General features: G+C 33.8%; 1 protein-coding gene across 2 annotated transcripts in view; it reads left to right on the forward strand.

Annotated features, from left to right (window-relative positions):
- The window catches only part of ATF2 (activating transcription factor 2), a 79702-nt gene extending 54284 nt beyond the window's left edge, over positions 1–25418 (forward strand). For both annotated transcript variants that reach the window (XM_045823567.1, XM_045823494.1), the window contains exons 11-14: positions 7317–7466; positions 10440–10646; positions 18037–18142; positions 22872–25418. In XM_045823567.1, coding sequence (XP_045679523.1) covers positions 7317–7466; positions 10440–10646; positions 18037–18142; positions 22872–23098 — 690 coding nt within the window. In that variant the 3' untranslated portion in view covers positions 23099–25418. The remainder of the gene's footprint in view (positions 1–7316; positions 7467–10439; positions 10647–18036; positions 18143–22871) is intronic.
- Positions 25419–26100: the final 682 nt, after the last annotated feature.

Raw genomic sequence — 26100 nt, forward strand, 5'->3', positions numbered from 1 at the left:
CTGTTGTTCTTGTTTGCTTAATTTTTTTGATTCAGTTGTTGGTAGGTATGTGTTTATTGCCATCTTACTGCTCATAGTTTTGAACTTTTTCTTTAGCCTCTAACATTTCAAAGAATAATGGTATGATGTTGATGAACTTTAGCTTTCTCTTGTCTGGAAGCTCTTTATCTGCCCTTCAATTTTGAATGATAGGTTTGCTGTGCAGAGCAGTCTTGGGTGTAGATCCCTGCTTTTCATGACTTTGAATGTTTCTTGCCAGTCCCTTCTAGCCTGCAAAGTTTCCTTTGAGAAATCAGCTGACAGCCTTATGGGGACTCCCTTGTAGGTAATTAACTGCTTTTTTCCTGCTGCTTTTAAGATTCTCTCTTTATATTTAACCTTTGGCATTTTAATTATGATGTGTGTTGGTGTGACACATTATAATTAAAATAATATTAGATTTACTAAAGTTTTAAATTTAGTTCTTCCGTAAGTTGTTAAGGCCAATTTACACATCTAATTATATACGTAGCCCTTTTAAAGGACTATAATTAATATTAAACATCTTAAATTTTATTTTAAACCTAATATTTCCTGTTTCTTCTGTTTCCCAAGTACATAATAACCTTTAAATTCAATTGAACTTAATAGATATAATGAGGCATGGTTTTTTAAAATACTCCTTTATAAGTTAGAGGCTTAATAAGATTATCTTAGTTCCTCAATTAAAATCACAGGAATAAATCAGTCTCTTAAATATTTTAATTTGAAATCCAAGGATAATCTGTTATTTTAGGTACTTTTAGAACATAAAATACCAAATAGATACAGCTTATTTCTAAATTTGAATTAAAATGTTAGTGTCATAGATTACTTTTTTAAGCTTCGAGGGGCTAAAATTAGAGGCTTACCAAATGAAGAAATAATTGTATCATCCCAACTGAAGAAAATTGAAACGGGGTTCATATCTCAGTGCACAGAGGTTTTTTAATAACCAGATAAGTGATCCTGGGACTTTATTATTTTCTCCATCAGAGATAGAACTTCAAATCCATGCTTTCCACATGCATGGTTCCCAGCCCACATCTCTGTATTCACATTATATACATGATAATTAATTTTTCTGACTGTTCACCAATCTACAGCCCCTCAGTGAAACTTACAATTTCTTCTTTCACTACTTCAGTTGGCTTTTGCTTTGGTGTTTTCAACTCTGAAAATACTTAAAACATTCTCTGTGTTTCTTTCTACATATCTCTTTAGGATTTATTTGGCCTGTGTCGTCACAATCTGTTAATGACATGCCACATATCTTAGCAGTGCTGATTCTACTAAAATGACCTGTGGTTAAAAAATAATGTAAGAGAAATGACAGCATTAGAATACATAAAGTGAGTAGCACACTGTATAGCTGAAGAAAAACTTGTTTGTATCCAGAGAGCACAAAGAATGCTTTTGCACTGCCCCGATATGCAGATGCCTAGTGATTACAGGAAGGCATGACATTTGCATTGTGTTTGTGTCCCCTATAAATATTGAAATAAGATCCTTGTTTTGTGTTCAAGAAATTTCTTAAGAGCAAGATATTTTGTTTGTTTGTTTAATTTTAAGAACTTTAGAATAAAGCTTTGGAAAAGTAAGTGTGTGGTGCAAGAAAAAGGTAGGTGGGGGTCCACAGACACAAGATTATCTAGTACTTTCTAATACTACACAGGAATCAGTAGAATCTATTTCACTGCAAAATTGCACTGTATTTCACCAAATTTAGATTAAGAGGTTTTGTTTGTTATTAAGCACATAAACCATAAATATTTGCTGTCTTTGTTACTCTTCTAGTAGAACAATTTTCTTATGTAATATTTGTAATCAAAAAGTAAATCTTCTGAATGTTAATCATTTAGGAGTTTTGTTTAAGAAGATGTAAAATGCATTTAAGTGGTATTCTCCAGAATCATTCCTTTAAGAGTTGTGTGACAAACAGAAATACCTTTGCACTCAGTGGGTAGCCAGTAGGTTTTCTGCGGGGGGTTTCTACTGAGAGCTGACAGAGGGCATCTTGGCAAATGTTCAGAAACTCACATTAACTTAGTTGGGCCCTGCATGGAACCTCATGTTCAGCAGAATTCTCCTGACCTGCCTCTGCATGCTAAGCTAATCAGCAAACACCTAATGAGCCCACTCCAAAGAAACAGACTCTCTCCCAACCTACTTCATTTTCATATGTTCTCTGGGGGTGGGGAGACAAGACTTTATGAGGACTGATGATGCTGCAAAGACCACAATAATGATAATTAACTTGCTGAATTTAGAAGATTATGCTGTTAATTAGTTGCGAAATAAAGATAAGTAATAGAGCAGCAGATGGTAGGATAACACCCAGGAGAAGGAGGGTTATTACTCTGATGAGCTTTTGTGGCACATATGAAATATGGATCTGACTTTTTCATAAATTGTTTTTTTAGAGAACATTGTTTTTTCTTTGAACTATGATGGAATAGTTTGTTTCTACTAAGTCCTGACAAATATGATAAAATTTGTTTTCAGTGATATAATATATAACATAGAACCTGAATAGCAGATTATTTTTAGATTTACCTCTTAAAGTGAATATGTCAGATCAGCACAACAGTCTCTACCTTTTAAGAAAAAAGTTTTCAGTAGTAGTTGAATTTTATATTGTTAAATATTAATTCTAACCATTAAAACATTAGTCTGCTTAGAAATACAGTAATAAAGATGTTTTCATTTTCTTTCAAACAAGGTATGTACCTTCAGTTTGAAATTAAAGTTATGTCTGTTTTATTGTATATGTTGGAGAATATAGACTTTTAAATATTTAGTTTCATTGAGCACTCAATCTTTTTTTACTTAATGAGAGAAATTTTAGTCTTAGCAATGGACTGATACCCTTTTTGATTCCTAATATACTTAGAATACTTAATATTAGACAAAAGCACTAGTTGGACAAAACTTGTTTAAAATATGTTCAATGAAGTAGGAGTCATTGGACAGAATTTCTTACTAATTTTTGAACAAATTATTTCTTTAAAATATCTCTAGCAAATACAATATATATGGGTAGATTATAGACATTTTTATATTGTAAACTTTATATGAATCATTTAGTGACAGCTTTTTCACTGAACCCATTCTAACTTTTTAGTTTATATGTATATTTATTGCTGTTCAAAAAATCTGCATTTCAGAGCAGTGTTACTTAACCCTTGAAAATCTTTTTCAGAAATTTTGTACCCAGTGGCACACTTTCCAAGTCAGACTTGTTGTAATCAATGTAACAGCATGGAGCAAACATTAGAGCTTCTTCACTGGCTGAGTACTGTATACCCTAGGGCAGTCAGGAGAGGGTAATGAATGAATACTGATGCTGCTTTTAAGTGCTCTGTAAGGTAGTAACTTGTCCTACTAAAGATTATTCAAGAGAGTGATGTTTATGTACTTCAGACTCCCCTGTGTGTAGTTACTGTATTTCATTAATTCTAAGAGTTAAGCTCTTCACTATAAAACTTTAAATGCTTTCCAATTCTATGATGCTTTCTACCTAAGGACTTAAAAATGTTTTACCAACATAAAATTTATTAAGTTTCACATCTTAATCACTACTTACACGTATGTACATTTTATATCCATAAATGAAAGCCCTAACCTAATGGTAGAGGCTGGGTGCTGTTCGTTGTATTTTGATATTTGATACTCTGTTTTTAAAAGATACCCTTAGGCAGAGACTACCTCTCCAGATTCTCCTCCTTTGTTCTGTTTATGTGACCCATACTTTCAAACTCTTATCATTTTACTTTTAATTTTTCTTTGACCATTTAACCTAAGTATTTCTACCTGATTGTAGCCAACTACTTGTTTTGTCTACTTATTCACCCACTTCCATGTTATCCCATCAGTTATGAGTGCCCAAACCTCCTGTATTTGAGCCACTGTTGTGGTGGTTCCTCCTTGTTTAAAAAAAAAAAAAAGGAAAACAAGGGAGGAACCAAGAATTTTATCTGGGTTCCGAAAGATGCATTGTATGATGTGGTCTTGAGAATTGAATTTACATAATAAAACATGTCTGAGACTAAATTAGTGATTAAGATGACCCTTAAGTACATTTTTCCCAAGTATAGTTTGAAAATACAAAAGTGTAGGAACTTGCCTGATTCTTTGGCATCTCCACCCCACACCCATACAAAGAAAATAGAGGCTATTTTTGAAGAAATAAAGAACCCGACATTTGAGAGATCCTTTTATGAATCAGGTACTTTTGCACATTATATTTAATCTTTACCTAAATCCTAGAAGTTAACACTATTCAGCCTCAGTTTTGCAGATAAAGAAACCGAAACCCAAAGATTATCGTATTTTACTGTATGTAATGCACACATTTTTACCTAAATTTTTAAGGGGAAAACAAGGATGCGCATTATGCATGGGTATAATGATTACATTCCATGGGTATAATGATGTGCCTAATGATCCTGTGTATAATGCACACAAAAATGTGGGTGTGCATTATAATACATGGGAGCACATTATACATGCCAAAATACAGTAAATGATTTGTTCAGGGTCACACAGATAGTTTGAGGCAGAGTTAAATGCTGAACAATATAAAGTGTCTTCTCAGCTGTATACAATATGTATACAGTATACATTCTATATACTAACCAGTGAAGATACTAGTACTCTACATATTGTAGAACTCTCTGCAATTCATAAAGAAGTATTCTGTCATTCCTGGCTGTTGTGGCTCAGTGGATTGAGTGCCAGCCTGTGAACCAAAGGGTTGTTGGTTTGATTCACAGTCAGGGCACATGCCTGGGTTCCTGGCCAGGTCCCCAGTAGAAGGCACTCAAGAGGCAGCCACACATCGATGTTTCTCTCCCTCTCTTTCTCAGCCTCAAACTTTATTTCTTGATCATTCCTTGTGTGATTTGAACAAATCCAGGATTTGAACTAGCTTAATGATTGTGTGACCTTGGACAAATGATCTCTGGTTTCTGAGTATGTAAAACAGGGATATTGTCCTATTAGAAACTCATTGTACATTGTGCTAAAGGAAAGAAGCTGGGTTCAAAAGGCTATACACTGTATAATTCCATTTAGATGGTATTCCTGAAAAGGCAAGAACTTTTAGGGTCAGAAAACAGATTAGTGGTTTCCAGGGGCTGGTTGTGTGAGGAGAGAGACAGGACAGGAGCATGAGGGAAATTTGAGGGTAATAGAACTGTACTATATCCTGATTGTAGGAGGTGGTGCTACAACTGTATGTGCTTGTTAACACTCAAAGAACTGTACACTAAGATGAGTTCACTTTACTGTATTGAACTTACAACTCAGTAAAACTTTTTTTAAACTACTGACTTTGTTTTTAAAGTCATACTCAGAATCTACAATGATTAGCAGTAAAGAGAAGATGTCCACTAACAATTATCCATGTTTAACTATTGCCTAGTAGAAATTTTGTAGATCTTTTCATATGTGCTTCAGTTTTTAAGGAATCTGGATTAGATATAGAAAGTAAGATAGTTATGGATGAAAATTAAGAAACTTCAAATATTTGAGTAGTTGTAGAACTTTCTAAATTGTTCTGAGTTGGCATGAATGAAAGCAATTGTACTAGAATCATTGGGGACCTCTTTCCAAAGCTCTCTTACCGTGGTAATATACCATTTCTGCTCTACCCAGAGAAGGAAGAGAGAAAAGGCTACCAAGAATCTGTTTTTAGCATGTAACGTACAGGCAGTTGGAAGCACTGGATAGACTGCAACACGGTTCTCATACCAGTGTTTGTAGCCTCCCTCTTCTGAAAGTTGTGCCTGAGTGTGGTGGATCTTAGGAAAAGGTCATGTACATATTTCTGCATCAAGTTTTGTGATAGAGCTTTATTTTGGGCTCAAGACTACATTTCAGTTAATAAGAACATTATCAGCAGCCCTGGCTGGCGTAGCTCAGTGGATTGAGCACGGGCTGGGAACCAAAGTATCCCAGGTTCGATTCCCAGCCAGGGTACATTCCTGGGTTGCAGGCCACAACCCCCAGCAACCGCACATTGATGTTTCTCTCTCTCTCTCTCTCTCTCTCTCTCTCTCTCTCTCTCTCTCTCTCTCTCTCTCTCTCTCTCTCTCTCTCTCTCTCTCTCTCTCCCCCTTCCCTCCCTAAAAATAAATAAATAAAATCTTTAAAAAAAGATATTTATCTTCCTTACTCTTAAAAAAAAAAAAAAGAACATTATCAGCAACAATAGTTCCAGGTCTTTTAGGTCCCTGGAGTGGTTTTCATCTCAGAGATACTATAGTATGATTACCTTGTGCTATTTATTTCAAAATACAGATCATAATAATAAAACTATCCCCAAAATCATATATGTCATTTTCATCAAAGAAACCAATTTCTGTTTATTACCAAATAAATTCACTGTTCACCTCTGTAATAAATCAGTAAAGTACCAGTTGCTAAAAAGGATGCAAAAAATATAAGGCAATCTCTGCACTTAAAATGCTTACTGTCTAATTAGAGAGATAATATATTCACATACAATACATTTTTACCAATAGAATAATAAGGCTTATTCAAATTGTATCCTTTAAAAAGGTAGCCATAAATGTCTAGGGCCTCATTCTAACACTAGACCTTTCATACTCTTGACAGTGGGTCAGGTACAGTCCAGTTAACAGGCAAAATGGAACACAGTGGAACAGATAGACTTGGAAGTAGATCTGCTTATCGGACACAGGGAAGACCTAAGAGATGCAAATCAGACTGTAGGTTCTCAGAGGAGGTTTAACCTGACAGTGTAGTGGCCTAAAAAAGTGCAACATCAGGTTATTGTCAAAGTAAGCACTGACATCAGACCTGAAAAGCAGAAATCAGATGGCCCGTATCTGGAAAAGAAAAGATTTTGATTTAAGAATCTAAGAGCCAGAGAAAATTAGAATATAGGATACAGGAATGAGGGGGGGAATAATTGTACATAATAAACTTGTATTGCTTTATGTTAGTTGAACAAAGCTAGTTAAAAACACTCAATAGTGTTTTTATTTTTTACTCTTTTTCAAAATTGATTAGGAACAGCAAACTTTAGAATCTCTAGTACTACTAAACAAAAGGCTCAGGGAAGCTTTCCAAAGGTCCTTTTGTTTATCTTATTGATATTTATAGTGATCTTAGGAATGTAACAAATCATGACAAATCAAAACTAACTTTAAAGCTGGGTGTGTTTATGTATTCCATAACAAATATCTTTTTTGGTTAATCAAAAAGTACATTAAGAGTTGGATTTGGGTGGAAAGCAGAGAAATTTTTTTAATTTAGTGTTTGCATTTCAGAGATTAAAAGCTGCTTTGACCCAGCAACATCCTCCTGTGACCAATGGTGATACAGTAAAAGGTCATGGTAGCGGACTGGTTAGGACTCAATCAGAGGAATCTCGACCACAGTCATTACAACAACCAGCCACATCCACTACAGAAACTCCGGTATGTTCGTCATTTTTATCATTCAGCACTGTTACAATCCTTAAAACAAAACAAATACAGTGTAACTTAAATGACTATGTACTTTGAAAAAATTATTTCTGATTATGTTGCTATTCTGAAAATATGTAGGAAGCCTTAGGAAGAGGTAGTTCAGTGTACAAGTATTGACATTAAGTAAATAGTCCAGTCCATCATTCTGTCAAGTAATTACTGCGTAGGACACCCTGTATATGTGTTGGCCTAACATGGCACAATGTACACCATTACTTTACAAAAGAAATATTTTTTCTGTTAATTGTATTCAAGAAGTAATGTGTATATGTAGCACATTACAAGCATAAATCAAACAATTCTTTCATTAAAATTTGTGAAACATCCCCAAAGGAAAAGCTATGCCATGTGGCAGCTGTTTTTACTAGAGGCCCTTTTCACTTCTCTCTAGTTTGTGACTGCCTGTTAGATGATCAATACTTCTGTAGTAACGGTTGCTGTACTTCTGTTTAGTGTTTCAGAACTCTAGACCTTTTATCTTCTCTACCCTAAGAATGTTAGCATTGGCATTAAAAAGCAAAACTTTGCATTTAAATAAACACAGGCAAACAGCAAGTTTTAGAATGCCTCGTAAGCATAGGTATTTAGGTAATTCTATTTTATCTTTATGAAACTTACAACAAAGTGGAATGTAGTTGTGGTTGTCATCCACTAAACAACTTTTACTACTTGTCCAAGAGAGAGGGAAAGTAAGTAAGTATATTTTATTGTCATAATTCAGGGATTAGCAAGATGGCTCACAGGCCAAATGAAGCCCAGGGCTGTTTTTTTTGTATGGTGTGCAAGCTAAGTGTGGTTTTTATTTCTTTAAAAGTTTATTTAAAAGGAAAGAAATAGATATAATTTATTGTCTTACACTAGCTATAGTTTCCCTGTCTAATTTTTATCTATATCTTTATATTTTATTTTATTAGGTGAAAGCTCCACTATTATATCTCTAGTTTCTAGAATAGTTCATATATGTTTTTAATGAAGTGGAATGAATGAGTCAGTGAAAGAAAGGAAAGGAGGAGGTCCTAATGCTTCTCATTAGCCTCAAGTCCTTGTTAGGTGTAAAAATACACAAATGTAACTGTTACAGTTTCCACTTATCATACTTAGATTTGGCTTTTGCTGTGAAACTGAATTGTCAATTAAAAAAAATAACTGTTCTCTCCTATTTAGCCAAATGAGTAAAAGAAAAAAAAACCTGCTATAAGTTACGAGGATAAGGTAAAGAAAATATTTCAAGCTTGCCTTTCTTGAAGCTAGCCATAAAAATATTTTTCTAAAAGATTAACTTGGAATTATTATGTAAAATAATCTAACAATTAGTCTTTATTACAGTTAAAATATAGTATAAATGGAATAACCCTAGTGATTTTTAATGCTAGTTATTTGGAAAATGAATTAAATCATAACATGGTATTTTTTGGAGTTCATAGAGTGAAAACTAGTTGGTTATTTTCCTGTAGAAGTTATCCTGAGCTTATATATAAGATTTTTGCCTATTTATCTACATTAGGAGAAGATAGAAGTTTTATCTGTTCACACCATTTTAAAATATAATTAATTATAGGTAAAAGATCATTTTAGGCTTCTTTGGATCATGTGCCTGTGGCCACAAAGTGCTGTTTCCCTTGCACAATGCCCAAGGCTTCATTTCCTGTCTTCATACTCAGGTGTTCTGTGGTACACTTTTGGGACTTATGAGAGGCTTGGAGGTATTTATTGTTGTATGGTCCTAGACACTAGACAATATCACTGGTGAGTGAAGATTTCTGTCTGTGGCTGACCTGGGATAACCAAGCCAATCTGTTGGGAGGTGGAGGGATAAATTATAATGAAAATATGGACTCCTATGGTATTCTACCCGCCAGGAAAATGAGCATTAATGAATCTAACCCTTAGAAAAAGATTGACCCTATATTTTAAAAACTGAAGACAAGCTGAGTTAGAATCACATGCTATATAATGACATTTTGGTCAGTGGCAGACTGCATATGTGGTAGTGGTTCTATAAGATTACAGTATATGCTTACAAACAAATCTGTGATAAAAACAACAACAACAACAACAACAGCAACAAAAAAACACCAAACGACCATGGACATATTTCTAAGATTGACACCTCTTTCCAGAAGAGCCTCAGGGAGGTCCTTTATGAAGGATTCCAGAAGAAGCATATTACAGAAGATGGCAGACCCTAAAGACCCTCCAGTGGGACCAGATGTGGAGGTGGATAGCAGTGGTGTTGATGGCCCTGACCCTGTTTAGGGCTATGCTAATGTGTGTTTGTGTCTTAGTTTTTAATGAAAAAATTTCAAAAGTAAAAAAATAAATTTTTTGAATATCAATAGTAAAAGTTATGGAATAAGAATATAAAGAAAGAAAATATTTTTGGCCCTGACTGGTATAGCTCAGTAGATCAAGTGTGGGCTGTGAACCAAAGGGTCGCTAGTTCGATTCCCACTCAGGACACATGCCTGGGTTGTGGGCTAGGTCCCCAGTATAGGTGTGCAAGAGGCAACCACACATTGATGTGTCCCTCTCTTTCTCCTGCTCTTCCCCTCTCTGTAAAAATGAGGAAATAAAATCTTTCAAAAAAAAAAATGTTTTGTACAGATGTACATTGTGTTTTAAGCTAGATATTATTACAAAAGAATCCAGAAGTTTTAAAAAGTTCAGTATGTAAAAGTTACAACAATTCAGGTTAATTTAACATTATTGAAGAAAAATGTTTTATAAATTTAGTGTATAATAAGTATATAGTGTTTATAAAGTCTACGGTAGTGTATCATAATGTCCTAGGCCTTCACGTTCACTCACCAGTTACTCACTGACTTACCCAGAGCAACTTCTAGTCCTACAAGTTCCATTTATGGCAAATGCCCTGTACAGACACACCAGTCACTAAAATGCTTCCATTTCTGTTTATTGTAGGCTTCTCCAGCTCACACAACTCCACAGACCCAAAATACAAGTGGTCGTCGAAGAAGGGCAGCTAATGAAGATCCTGATGAAAAAAGAAGGAAGTTTCTGGAGCGAAACAGAGCAGCGGCTTCAAGATGCCGACAAAAAAGGAAAGTGTGGGTTCAGTCTTTAGAGAAGAAAGCAGAAGACTTGAGTTCATTAAATGGACAACTGCAGGTATGGTACATAAATATAAATTTTGTTTTATCTGTTTGTTTTAGTAATCATGAACACAGCTCTTCCTTTCCTAGTTAGCCACCTAAATATTTTAGGACACCATGTTGGGTGTGTAGAGAACCCATAATAAAGCCTAATTTTATAACTCTATTTCAATACTGAGATGAAGTAATAGAAAACTTTCAACACTGATACAGCGAAGATTTTAAATTTAATTGTGTAGTACAAAAGTACTTAAACTTTATAAAGTTGTGGTATAAAGTTCAAAGAATCTTAAAATTAAAAACATCACTGGTATTTTACTTTCATGTTCATTTTCTGGTTTGTTTCACAACAGTAAAGTTGCTTTAAGTAATGGTGTTCTTAAGTTCTTTTCTTTGAATTATAAATTTTTGTTTTGTTTTGTTTTGTTTTATTTAAAGTGAATATAGTGCTCAAGAAAGGTGCCAGATTGACAGCTTTGGAAACTGAAGGACTCTTATTATCCACAGAACAGGTACAATATGGCCAGTGGCAATAGAAATCATTTTATACTGCCCTGCCGATGTGCCTCAGATACATTTCTTAGGAACCTCATGGGTATAAAGCTTTAAGGCTCCTTCCCATTCAGTCTTTGGTAAGATTTCCAGTGGGGGAGCACCAAATCTATTTTCTTCCTTCTTTTCTTCTTCTTTTTTTTTTTTTAAATGTTGTGAATGTTCTCCAGTAAAATCTTCTAAACTACCAATCAATGAGCATCGACTAGAAAATTATGTTAATGAGTTATAGTTGTTATTGATCAGCCTTCAGAGTTCATTCATTTCCAGTTAAAAACATATCTTTCTATATAATTGGTGATAACTGCTCTCTTCTTAAACCTGTGTATCTGTAAAGATGTCACTAATATAAATGTCTATTTAAATGCTTAGGAAAAGTTTTTAGCATCAGGGATAGCATTTAACCTGTAATGTAAATTTTATAACTTAAAGATTCTTCAAATGTGAGGCAGACATTTTTTTTTAAGATTTTATTTATTTATTTTTAGAGAGGGAGAGAGAGTGAGAGAGAGAGAGAGAGAGAGAGAGAGAGAGACATCAATGTGTGGTTGCTGGGGGCCATGGCCTGCAACCCAGGCATGTGCCCTGACTGGGAATCGAACCTGCAATGCTTTGGTTCGCAGCCCGCGCTCAATCCACTGAGCTACGCCAGCCAGGGCAGCAGATATCTTTTAATACTGTGTTGTGATTTGAATATTGACATGTTAGTTTTAGAACAAATTGTCTTACAAAACATATTTAACCATTTAGAAAAAATTAAACATGGTTTACATCACAGAGACTTCAAGTGTATACTTATATTTTTAGAAAACATTAATTTTTAAGGAAAATATGAATATTTTTCCTCTTAAATTCAGTGAAACAAATTATAGGTATCAATTTATTTATACACTATAAAAATATACATTCTTTACCAGGTCTCTCTTTTATAATATTAACTTTTTAAAAACTATTTTAATTAATTAAATTTTCAAAGACTATTCATTTTATATTAACAAAGGTGATTTAAGTATATATATTTTTTCTTTTCTGTTTTTAACTAACAAGATCATTCTTCCAGATGACTAAGGCTACTTACAGTTGTAGGACATTGAACATTGTTAGTCTCAGTCGTCTTACCTGTGGAACAGAGATGGCACTGCTAATCTCTGGATTGTTGCATAAATTGCTTGAGTATTTTTAGATACATAGACTTTTAATTGTAGTAAGATAAATTTATTAATTTTTTCCTATGTAATTTGGCTTACTTGCCTTTTTAAGAAGTGAAAATGTTTGAAAATTATAAATGGTATATAATTATAAGGTCTTAGTTACAGGGTATTGTACTTTAAGTTGAGCCAGTTTTCTGCTTTGACCCAAGTTTTTGCAGCATTAATAACTTTTAATGAGATATTGCTTTTTCCTTAGTTATACTGCAGAGCTGGTCATCATTATTAATAGCGATGGTACTTTATTATTTGAAAAAACCTTGGAAAATTCAGAATTTAAAATAAACGTAATCTTTTTTTATTAACTACATTTTTCCACTATACAAACTATGATTAAAATACCATTGTAAAATGTGTTAAATTTTTATATTTCCCAAGTCAGGTAGAAGGCAAGATTTATCATCTAAGTACAAGCTACACATCATTTTCGAAGCATGAAACTTTTAAATAGAAGTCAAATCCAGGAAATCACTAAGTTAACTAAAGTTTTATTCAACTGTAGAGCTTAATACTTTAAATTACAAACAAAACAAAATATTTTTAATCATTAGAAACTGGTGATGATGGCATGATAATTAGATAAGAAAGTATTCAGTTTTAGAGGTGCATACCAAAATATGAACAGAGGTGAAATATGTTGTCAGGGATTGTTGGTAAAATATTTATTCAAAAAAGAAAAAGAATAGGGTCCATTTATATGTATTAACCTGAGAAATTGTAGTTTATCGTTGTGGGGGAAAAGAAGGTTGCTGGAAATAGTCTAAATGTCCGTCAGTGTATGAATGGGTAAATAAATTGTATATACATACATTGGTATATTATTTAGGCATAAAAAGGATAGAAAGCACATACTACAATGTGGATGAACCTCAAAACATGCTTCAGTGAAAGAGGCTAGACACAAAGTCACATGTTTTGTGACTCCACTTACATGAAATATCTAGAACAAATAAATCCATAGAAACAAAATGCAGATGAGTTGCTGTGGGACACTGGGGAGAGGAGAAAAGGGAGAAACTGATGAATGGGTAATAGGTATTATTTTAGAGTGGTAGAGATATTGCATAAGTAGATTTGTAAATTACTTTGTAAATGTACTAAACACTGCTGAATTACTATTAGAAAGGGGAACTAAGGAAAAAAGTCCCATTTACGATTACTTCAAAAAGAATAAAATACCTAGGAATAAATTGAACCAAGGAGGTAAGAGACCTGCATTTGGAAAATTTTAAGACGCTGAAGAAAGAAATTGAATATACAAATAAGTGGAAGCATATACCATGTTCATACATAGGAAGAATTAACATCATTAAAATGTCCATACTACCCAAAGCAATCTATCCATTCCACACAATTTCTATTAAGATACCAATGCCATATTTCACAGAACTAGAACAAATATTCCAAAAATTTATATGGAACCATAAAAGACCTTCAATAGCAATAACAATGTTGAGAAAAAAGAATGAAGTTGGAGGAATCACACTACCTGATAACTAAATTTGATGTAGATTCATTGCTCTGTTCGCTCAGTCATTTTGAATGCGATGGCCACACACTACACATGCTCATTCAATGGCATCTACCGCCCCCACTGACTATTATAATGAAGTCATCATTGTTCACCCATGCACATTCCAGTCCACTCTTCTTGGCTGCTAGCTTACATCAATGTCACGGAAACCTTTCTTGTTATATTACAATGGTTGGACTTTTTCATATACAATAAAAAGTTTAATGAATGCTGGTGACTGTTCATATTTTTACCAAATATATATTAGGGTTTTTTAAATATTATTCAACTTTATTGCCCCAGTCACAAAATTTATTATATTTTAGCTTTCTAAAATCATTACTAAAAAGGCAATTTTATCAAATTGGATTAGAGATATTTAGAGTAATCTTGACCAAGAATTAGATGCTGTTAATCATAAATTATATTTTTATGGTAATATATGGTTTTTGTTGTCTTTTATTTGAAATCATTTTAACCTTTTTATGGCTTTGCCTTTCAGTCATACATATTTGGGGGATTAGTTTTCAGTTTACAACATCAGCACGTTTCCTTTATGACCAAAAAGCTGACTCTCTACCAACTATAACTCCTTAACCATTACTCTGTGGATAAAATTTGGAGATTTTGGTGTGGATTTTGGTTTTAAAACTTAAGTATTGCAAAATGTATGGGAAGTAGAAGTTCCAGAAGTTTATAGGAGCATTCTTTGATAGCTGGATATGTGAAAAGTTTTATTGTAGGTTAATGATATGAAATTGGTTTTGTTGATCAGTCCATTGACTATAGGAATAGGATCAAATCTTTAGTATTTATCACTTGAAATAGAAAGGAATCACAATTTAAGATGCTGTATAATGCCTGTTTTAATTCCTGGGGCGGGGGGTGGGGATAGTAAGTATCCTATTACACTACTGTCTTAATCCCCCCTCCCTAGAATTTTTAACTACGTGGGGGGATGGGCAGCTACTAGTGATGCTACCTGTACCTCATACATTTTATTAAGATTTGGAAACCTAGTACTTCTTTTTACTAGCCTTCACTAAAAATCTTTCTCTCCTGTCTGTCAGTCATAGAATAATGAGAGAAGATACAGAAAAGTATGTTATAACTGTGCTATGCAAATACTACTTACTATTCATTCTGTCATTAAGCATCTGTTGTATGCAGCACATGTTATTAGACACAGGGAATATAATAGTGAAAAAGACATTGCCCTTGCACTTACAAAATTTGTGGTCTACCAGAGGACACAAACATGAAAGAAGTAATTACAGTATAAGAAGAGGAAAGGGTCATTCTTTTTTTTTCTTTTTTTTGAAAAATATTTTCAAAATTAAACACTGTTGTCTATATTTCTATTGTAGACAAAAAACTATTTTGTTCTCAAGTGTAAGGTTATGTATCCATGGCAACCTTTGGAACTGTTCAGTAGGAATCTTAATATTTGATCATTGATTTTTATGAAGACTAAACATGAGAAAAATTAGATCTTTAGCAATGAGAAATTCCCCAAAGAAGAAATCATCTAACATTATTACTGTAATTTTGGGGGTAGTGGCTGAACCAGTAAGTCAGAGGTCATAAATTTGTGGATTACCTGGTCATCATCTGTGGCCAGATATCAGTAAGAAGTTTTGGTTGATTGATGGATTGGCTACCCTAACATGATTTCATCAGTCCAGTCTGCTGTAGACAAACTCTAAAATATTTATTTATTTGTGTATTAGTATGAAATCAATTTTTGAGTACCTAAAAATAGAATGGAGCAATAGTAAGACAATGCCAAAATAATGTCCATTTTGTTTTTTACCAGGATAATTTTTTCAGCATCTGCTTTATCTTACCAAGTATGTTTTACTTTGATTAGAAAAAATCAAAATTGCTCACATTTGAATGGGACTTTGACATCTTCATGTTTTCTTGTCCTTTATTTTACTTTACCTCTTTCATTTTTTTGTTTGTACCCTTGGACATAGAATTTCCATGGTCCTCTATAATGTAACTGTGTACTTAGCCTGTGCCAGGCTGTGCTGTAACGCTCTGAACATACAAAGAACAAGAATCCTGCCCTGGAGAAAGCCCCAGTCTGACATAGGTGGCAAACTGGTAAACCAAAAATCACAGTCCATCGTGATAAGTGCCGTGTTAGTACACACACTCACAGCTGTGGGAGCAAAGAAGTGGACATCTAACTTCTTTTCCTGCGCAAGCTCACTCTATGTTGAGTTGACTTTTACTGATGAGTAGAATAGTTAGCAAGGCAAAAAGGAAAGATTTTCTAGGTAGAGACAACAATATGTGTTCAGGTAGCCATATAAAATTTCTATTTTTTATAGGTAAAAATGATTAAGTATTATTTCATGGGTTCAAACTAATGGGAAGGATGGCCACATGTACCAGATTATAAAATGTATATGCTTGATATACATATCCAGTCCTATTTTATATTACACAAATTAATGAGAGAAACTTATAGACATGGGTCTCAAAATTAAGTTGACAAAGCAGACAGAGGGAGAAACTTTCTTGGAAGTTATATGTTGGATTATTCATAACATGGTTTCTCATCAATAGTGTCATTAATAAAGTGCTACAATTAGTCATATTGACACTAATGACTGCACTATTTCATAAAAATGAGTTTTCTAAAATAAGTTTAGTTTTAAAACAAAACTTGTAAGTTTTCCCTTTAGTACTTTGATTGCTATGAACCCATTCTTGTCTCAAGTACAATATTCTAAACAATTTAACCTTTTAATTAATGATTCGTATTTATTATAAGCATCAATTTTTGATGTGTGCTTTAAAATAGTGTTGCCTTTCATTATTATTGGGGTATGAGGAACTATTTGACCCAAGAGACTTACCTTTAGATTGCTTATTTTTATTCTTTTGATTTTTGTATTTGTCATTTATCACATCAGCAGGCATAATGAGTCAAATCTGCTAAATTATTTTATATTAAAAGAGACTGAGGGGTGGAAAACAAAGTGCTGTGCTTTTATGTACACTCATTTGCTATATTTATTCAGTTTTGGGTTCATGGATGAAATCTGCATAGTTAAGGTTAATGTAAGTCCAAATAAGTAGAGGTATTTGTAAATTAAAATTTTTATGTTACCAATTTATTAAATTCATATTATTTCTAACTCTTGAGTATTGGTAGTAATCACTGATCTATATGTCTTTAATATTTGGGGTTGACTGAATGAAATTAACTGGACTCTGAATTTGGGACTTTTACAACAGGGTTGTCAAACTCATTTTCACTGGGGGCCATATCAGCTTCGCGGTTGCCTTCAAAGGTCCAAATGTAATTTTAGGACTGTATAAATGTAACTACTCTATAACTGTTAAGCGAGAACTTGGGGCTGCCACTGGGTAGAAACAAGGTGGAGGGCCAGATTCAGCCCATGAGCCCTGTGTTTGCCATCTGTGTTTTGCAGAGAATCTTCCAGATTAATGCATACAAAACAAAAGCTGATGTGTTCAGTCCATAATAAGGAATAGGGAAAATTACCATTGATTTATCAGACTTAAATTTAGATATGAACGAATTGCCTAAGTAAAAGGTAACTAAGCCATTTAGATATACTCCCATTGGTTTCATGTCCAACACAGTGCCTTGAAATGCATTTTAGTTATCCATGATTGATTGATATTGTGGTTTCCCATATGGAGCTTTTTCAAGTTTCCAGAAAACTAGAAACTTGAGTTTTCAGGATAAATTTTTCATTTTCAAGTGAATAGAGTGACTAAAAATTTATCCTGACTCCTTCGATGTTGCTGATTTTTTATGTAATCAAAAGAACATCTAACATATATGTAATAAAAATGCCTTATATTCAATACATGTAGTATATATAAGTAGTCCCAAGGCAAGTGATAATGTAAAAACTTTGAAATATGCTATCCGGTTGTGGTATTAAATTTTTATAAATCCTGCAGTTTTTATTCAAATGCTCAAATATAAAAACTGATGTGTACTGATTAAACATTTAAGCATATTTTGTTTATTCCTTGATATTGTTTAAGATATCCAGTTTCACTATCTTAATCTTCACTTGTTTTAAACAGTAAGAAATGTTTACTCTGATGTTGGTAAGGTACATAACTCGTTTCTTCTCCAGAGTGAAGTCACCCTGCTGAGAAATGAAGTGGCGCAGCTGAAACAGCTTCTCCTGGCTCATAAAGATTGCCCTGTAACCGCCATGCAGAAGAAATCTGGCTATCATAGTGAGTAATGGTCCATTACCTGTAGCCTCAGGCTACACCCGTGAAATGCTGCCACAGTGAACCAAACTACCATTAAAAAGACTGAAATTCTCATATTTAATATTAAGTCAGTTCCATGAGGTTATGGAATCAGGGTATTCTTCTTAGAATTTAGAATTTTTGAGTTTTCCTATTTCTAGTTTTTTTCCTAGGGATTGCTATAGATCAACGCAATGGGTTAGTTAATAATTTAAAATGTACTGTAAGTACTGATGATTATTTTGTTTATCTTCCTTGGAACGCTTTGTCTTAGATTGACAGGATGAAACATTTCCAGTCTTTGTTCAGTAATGATTGTTTTAAATCAACTGTTTTTTTAATATATAGTTTTTGTTTACAGTAGCAAATCCTATTGTTCTTAGATACCAGCATTGTGCGATTTTTTTATTGTTGTGAACCTTTATATTGAATCTCACTAGTCATAAAAAGGCTAAGATGGAACAGTATTTAAATTATCTGCTAATCAGTTTCCTCTTAAATGGTTTTCCTGAAAAATGAGATTCTTCTGTTTTTAGCAATTCAGAGGTTAATTGTGGTTTTTCCTTGGTAATGTCCTTCTTTTTGATAATATGCACAATGTTGAAACCAGCTGTTACTCTTGAGTAAATGGCCAATTTTGTCCATTGTACACAAATTTGTAACAAATAACAGAGCGGGGAATGCATTAGGCAACATTCATAATATATAACCCACAGCTTTCATTTTTATGATTTAGTGATATTTCAGGGTATTTGTAAATGTGAAGATTGTTTCAACCATATGTATCCACTTCATTTTAATTTGCCAGTGTCAGTAATTCAAAGGGAAAGAAACATTTTGTATTGGACGCAAGCAGTTCCTCAGGTGCTCACGATAAAACTTAATGGCCACCATCTTTACTTGTAGTCATTGTAAGCAGTTTCATCACAATAGGCAATATTTTTTAATTTAAAAGTTTCAGTAGATTTAGCAACTCTCTATTGCCATATATATTTAGAACATTGATTTTTGTCACTTTTGAGCAAATAAATCTCAGTCCTTTGATATCTAATCATTTTGACAGGATGGTGAAACACATTGTTGAGTAAATGGGACCCATATAGAAATATGTTTGGAATTTGTATTAACAATGATTGCTGCAGAGATGAGGGTATTATGGCTCCCATCTGACTTAACAACATAATTTCCTACAGAAGCTACTGAGCTCAGCATTATGCATACATGATTTTCTTCACAAGAGAGTTCTCTTGAATTTTGATAGTTCAAAATGTAATGTACAATTGATTCTATAAAATTAGAAAATTACCTCATATTGCATGCAATTCAAAATTACCTGCAATTTTTAAATCCTAGGTAATTTGTTAGATAATCCCAACAGTTTTCTCTCTATTCTCTAGGCAGTATTATATTCAACAAATGCAAGCCAATTTTTCATTTTAAGAAATAATTTATAAAGGAATTTTTAAGTGCATAGATGCATGAATTTATGTCCTATGCCTTTAAATAAACTAAAAACCTAGATTAATAAGTTTTAGTGAATATACAGGGGCTGGCAGAAGTAACACCTGCTTCAGTATGGGTGGTAGGGTAATAATATGGGTGTAATAATTCATAGTTTAATTTGAATATTTCACCTAAAATGTCATATGGTATGCCTGAGTGGGATAGTGTATATGTTACAGAATTACATGTTTATGATTTTGTAAAAAAGGAACATTCTTTGTGCTGGACCCTGTGTATTATACTAGGTTGTGAGAATGCAAGACATTTTTATTTTGGAAACTATACCTACCTTTTTTCCTGTCTGGTCATCTAAATAATCAGATTAACTGGAGTATAGTTCTAGCACAAAATTAGTTCTCTTCAGCTCTTGGGAGATAATAGGATTTTGTGGAAATTTTAAAGTAATTTCTATTTTAGGATTTGTAGTCTTTGGAAAAAATCTGATTTCTCTGTTGTTTAATACTTAAATATAGAGAGTGACTAAGTGCATATTTAAATCTTTTAGAAAACATGGCAAAATTTACAAATACCTAATGCTATTCATCCTGTTGCACACAGCAATTGCTAATGGTGAGCTTCAGTGCTAGTTAATTCCTTCAAAACATTTAATAGAGAAAACTAAGGTTCAGTAGAAGCTAAGGAATATTACAAAATTTTGTGGGTAAAGGTGACAGTTAAAGGCACACTGTCACAGGGTAGCAGTTTTAACACTGAAAGTCGTGCATCCTAGGAAACCCAGCCATGGGAAAACTCACAGTTGGCACTGTAACAGTCAGATAGTATCAACTGTCGGTAAAGATACGGTACATTCTGAATGTTTGACTTTCATGAAGAAGAAAGCTCAAGAGTGATCATATTGCCATTAATTCATATTCTCTGGAGTGCTGAACATAATTAAAATCGTATTATAGTTGTTTCCATAGTCATAAGTGGGAAAGATAATTTTGAGACATAATTGAGAGCTTATCCAGATGGGGCGAAAGTAAGTTTACAGGTGTGAGTTCACAGAACACAGAATCTATTGTATTATTTATTAATTACTACTTATTAATTATTATATTTTGCATATGAACAACTGTAAACCTACTCTTGCCCCCCCCCCAGTATTTTCAGTACTGAAAATATACATGAACAGACGTAGAGAAGAACTTCAGAGAGTGAATTGTCAAACAGCTGGTTTCTTTAACTTCTGTAGGCTGAAAATGGCTCTTGGAGTGCTGTAAGGTCTCGTCTGTCTTTCTTGTGCTTGTGATCATACTGGTAATTTTTCTCTGCTCACCTTCTAGAAGTAGTGGTAGATGCAAATATATCACATTGTAGTTATTTTATGTATGAAATCTATAATTACAGAACTTATAACTGATTACCTGTTCTTTGTACATACAGCCTAAAGATTTACTTTACCTAATTCTGAAAGACTGGAGATAATCATTGTCCCTCAGAATTTACTGTTTAATTTTGAGTCATTGCCTTCACTATACGTTTATATTTCCTTGTTACACTTACCAGATCAGCCTCTATTTCTGAAAGGTGGTGCATCCCTAGAACTTAACGTTGAGAGAAAGGTCAGTTTTTGCCCTGTTGAAGAAATAGTGAAAAAATAAAAACGAGGGCTTTTTAGTAGTCTGTAGTGTTTTCTCTGAACACATAACTATTATGTTGGCTATGCACTAAACTGTGTTTTATAACATTTGTTACAATTTTAAAAGAATTACTGATTGTGATTTTTTATTTATATCCTAAGGTCAAATTTTTATATAAGGGTAGGTGGTGTTTTGCATTCATAGCAGATTATGGAGAATATAGGATTTTATCTCACATACATTTTTAAAACTGCTTTTCAAAAATGCATGAATTGGGGAAAGTATGTCAAAATTCTATAAAAATTACTATATTCTAGAAAACCCTCAAAATAGGGAGTTTTATTTGAACAAAAGTGCTTTGTAAGGTTCCTCCCCCTCCATCTTCTATATTATGAATCATGGGATAAGTCCTGCTTCATAAGGTCCATAGTCTTTTAATAATGGACACTCAGGGGGAGGACTTAGCCACTAGTAAGCAGGCTAGTGTGCATTCCCAGATTTGATGGAAAGCCTGCTAAATAAAAATTATTTCAATGCCAAGTGAACAAGACAAGGTGCAAAAGAATATATCTAGTATGATACTGTTTTTAGAATGTCCAGTAATAAACAAGCTAAACACTATTGTTACGGATACATACCTATTTGCTAAAACTTCACAGAAAAAAACAAGGGAATGGTTAAAGAAATATCAGAGTGGCAATTATGTTTGGTAAGGAGAGCAGCTTATGGGAAACTTCAGGGTTATTCGCAATGTTCTCTTAAGTTGGAGCTGGGTTCACAGGTGTCCGTGTTAACATTGTGTCTTATAACTCATATACACTGTAACTGTGTTGTGTGTGTCAGAATTTTCAGTAAATGAAGTTACTGAATTCTGTTCTCAAGATATGGGAGATGTGTCATTCACGCCTACAAATGGGTAGATTTATTTTCATAAATATTTAGATTGCCCTTTTCTGAGTTTCTTTTCAGTTGCAGTATCTAGAGTTTTTAATAGATTTTTATTTGAATCTCAATTAATGCATGCAACTATAATAGCTGGTGGCATTTGGATTCTAAATGCTTACACTTGTTGTGTATGCATCATTAGAATCAGGTGTGGTAGTCATCCATTGCTGCAGTAGATGGAAAGTCAACCAGAATAGTTCTGGAAACTGCAGAGGGATAATTTGAAGGTATAATTTTGTATGGAAGAATTCATTTTGTTCATGCATGTAGAAATACATTTTTTTATCTGTTAATAAGAATGAATATAGCCAAACAGATTGGTTTTGTTAGATGTGTTGTTTGTAAGTGTTTGCTTATAGCTGTAGGAGTCTATCTCCCAAATCCCTACCACAGCCTCTTTAACACTCGCCATTTAGCAGATATTTCTTCAGCTTTATTGCTGAGGCACCGGGCACCCAGATGTTTTCACGTGCATGGTCGTGCCTCCCTTCAACCTGTTGAAGGTAAAATTGCCCACTTCATGACTTCGAGCCAAGCCACCTCTCAGTTACACAGTTCCCATCAGACTGACTTGTCTAAGTAACCAATCTTGTAACTTTTTACTCTGTTTATTGACTCAGCCTACTCCTACCTTCTTACACTGTTTAAGAAACTGAGAGTTTTTCTTTTTTTCTACTCAGCTGCGGATAAGGATGATAGTTCAGAAGACTTGTCGGTGCCAAGTAGTCCACATACTGAAGCTATACAGCATAGTTCCGTCAGCACATCCAATGGAGTCAGCTCCACCTCCAAGGCAGAAGCTGTAGCCACGTCAGTCCTCACCCAGATGGCGGACCAGAGCGCAGAGCCTGCCCTTTCACAGATTGTTATGGCTCCTTCCTCCCAGGCACAGCCCTCAGGAAGTTGATTAGAAACCTGCAGTGCAGCAGCTTTAGAAACTTACTAGTGACTTCAAAGGGAAATCAAGGAAAGACCAGTTTCCACTTATGCGAAATCTGTGGTTGTAAATTTTTTTTTTACTTGAAATTAAATTTGGCTCTAAAGTTGGTGTAGCAGCAGTTGATGATCAGACTGAACAAAAGTTTTTAGTCTCTGGAAAAAGACTGATTTTGATTTTTTTATAAATATTGTTAGATTTATTAATTTTTCTGTGCTCAGTGTATAAATTGTATTATAATTCATTGTGGTTTATTTCATTTTTAATTTGGTGGTGTTTTAAAAAATGGGGGTGTTACTGAATTTCTCTTCCCACTTCCATTTCTTTTGACCACCTCTTAACCCTCAACTGTGATGGTAATATTGTTATATCATTTATACCAAAGTTCTGCTTAAATCCCTGTTGACTTTGTAATGTTAACAAAGTCATAAAGCACTAGCAAGAGAAAAAAATTTGCTTTTAACCTTTTTGCCTTTTATTTTGCACATTATGCAAAAGGAAGAACATTAGAGAACACTTTTTAAGTAAGTGAAACATGGTGGAAGACATACAGTGCTTTTATGCACACTCTTAAACTCTTAGATCAAGACCATTAATAGTGCATTTTTTCTTTTTAAAGATTTTAAGTAGACATGAATTTTGGAATCCTTATCATTTCAGAAATGACTATTTTTCAAGTCTTAAATTCAGTATTTTAAACCTTATGTTTTGAGGCTATAAAATATGAAATTATGTAATGTACAATACAGGGTTATCACATATCTAATAATTTTTTTTGAAATTAGGTTTTTGGGGTTTTTTTGCAGATCAGGTTTCAAACTGAGAAGTTTATGCATAATCAAGTATGGTATGGTTGCCAGAAAAGCCTAAAAATTACTACTTAGAAAATTTAAGACTGTTTACCCCCATTGTCTTGTACTTGCAAGCTAACTTGTACTTATCCTTGTGAAAGCACTGTCATCTTTTAGTAGCAAATTTTGATAATGTTTCTTGTGGGAAAAAATCAGTATCTTTAGAACAATGTAATTATAATGTGGGAAGCAAGAGTGAGAGAGAGTGTGTGTCTGTGTATGTGTGTGTGTGTATCTTTCAATAGTTTATGCCAGCAATCTTTGCTTGAATGTTTAACGATGCCTTCAGTGTGATGCTGGCCAATAGGTGATTGCAATTTAAAATGTCATTACTGTGCAGGCTTGGATAACTAACATTCCATGATGTAGTTTGTTTCTGATGAGATGATTGTAGGTACACTTTTCTCATTATCCAATCATCTGTGGGATGCTGAGTTTTCTAATGTGCCATTATCTATTTTTATTCTGCAGTTACGTTCAAAATACAGTACAATATTTTAAAATAGACTAAATTGTTAAAAATTTAAAAGTAGTAGATGTGTGTAAGAAAACTTTGTAAAATAGTGATGAGTCTTACCCAGTAGCAACTTCTGGCATTCAAGCAGGATTCCATTATGTAAATACCTGTAATGCATTTATAATAAGTTGTGTAGTTTGTTCTGCATCCATACTACACTGTTTGCGAAAGTCTCAGTGCCATCTCCTAATGAGACTGACATTTAAAAACTTGTATGGAATATCCTTGATAATTCAAGGAAATATTCCACCTGCCTAAGTTCCAGACTGGGAAACATTCAAATTATACAAACGACATTTCAGGACTTTTAAGTTATGAAGATAAGAAGAATTTTATTGTTTGGCTTATTAAAACAACATTTTTAGTTGATAATTCGACTTTTAAGTTTTTTTATTTTTAACTGATTTTATAATGTTAAAGTAATCAATTTCTAATCATGATTTTGCCATAGTTATGCTAAGGAGTTGATCTCAAAGGCACAAAATATGAATTCTACAAGAAGGCTATTTTTTATTGTAGTTTGAATGGGTTAGGAAAAGCCGCCTCAATTTTTCTCTCTTCTAAGTCCAGTTCAGTGCATTTTCCTTTCATTTTTATTATTTATGCAAGTTAAAGTTCTTTGATAACAGGAATTCTTGCAACTGTAAAATAAAGCTACATAGATGTAAGAAGTCATGTAAATGGTTAATGAGCTTACCAACGTTAGCAAAACCTTCATTGTAAATCAGTCTGTACTCAGCAAATAAAAATCATTATTAGTTGTATAAACACAAATTTCATTTTGACTTTCAGGATGTCACACTACTTCTGTACCTAGCATTTTGAGTCCTTACATTTGCAATGTTATACAAACTGTACTATTTTCTTTTATGTGCAGTTTGCATGAGTAAACCATCAGAGAATAAATTCTATCTTTAAATTATGTTCATAATTTGCTTGTTCTTACTTATCTTTCATGAAATTGCATCACCTGATATTCTGTTTCTGTGATAAAATACATTCCTTTCCCAAGACCTTTCAACTGCAGGGTACTCGGGCGTTATTCCTCTTTCCCGGCATTCACTTTAGCCTCATTCATGTACAGTGATCTTGGGTGTTCCCAGCTCAAAATGTTTCTTCAACTTCAACCACACACAGACCCACCAGCCTTTGGTATCTTTTGGTGCCTGCCTAACAAGACATCTTAAATATAACATGTCCAACACTGAACTCTCATAGTCTTTCCCAGCCCTACCTTCGAATGTAGTCCTCCCACAATCTTTTATAAGTCAACTGATGACAGCTGCATTCTTCCATTTGGTTATGCGAGAACAACCTTGTCATTCTCGATTGCTCTCCCATAGCCCACACTCACCCATCAGGAAACACACTGCTTTACCTTCAAAATAAACCAAAATTCAACCACATCTCAGCATTTACACTGCTATCACCCTGATCTGTGCCATCGTTTCTGACCCACATCACTGTGTCCACCTCATACAGCCCCACTTACTACATTCAGCCATCAATACAGCAGCTAGAGGGAAGCTTTTCCAACATACAGCGAGTTCAGCTCTCAAGTCCTGGAGTGGCTCCTCATTGCACTCAGAGCTGGATTCCCTGCA

Source organism: Phyllostomus hastatus, unplaced genomic scaffold (assembly GCF_019186645.2).
Source record: "Phyllostomus hastatus isolate PE091 unplaced genomic scaffold, TTU_PhHast_1.1 phas_contig_1, whole genome shotgun sequence".
Classification (NCBI taxonomy): Eukaryota; Metazoa; Chordata; class Mammalia; order Chiroptera; family Phyllostomidae; genus Phyllostomus; species Phyllostomus hastatus.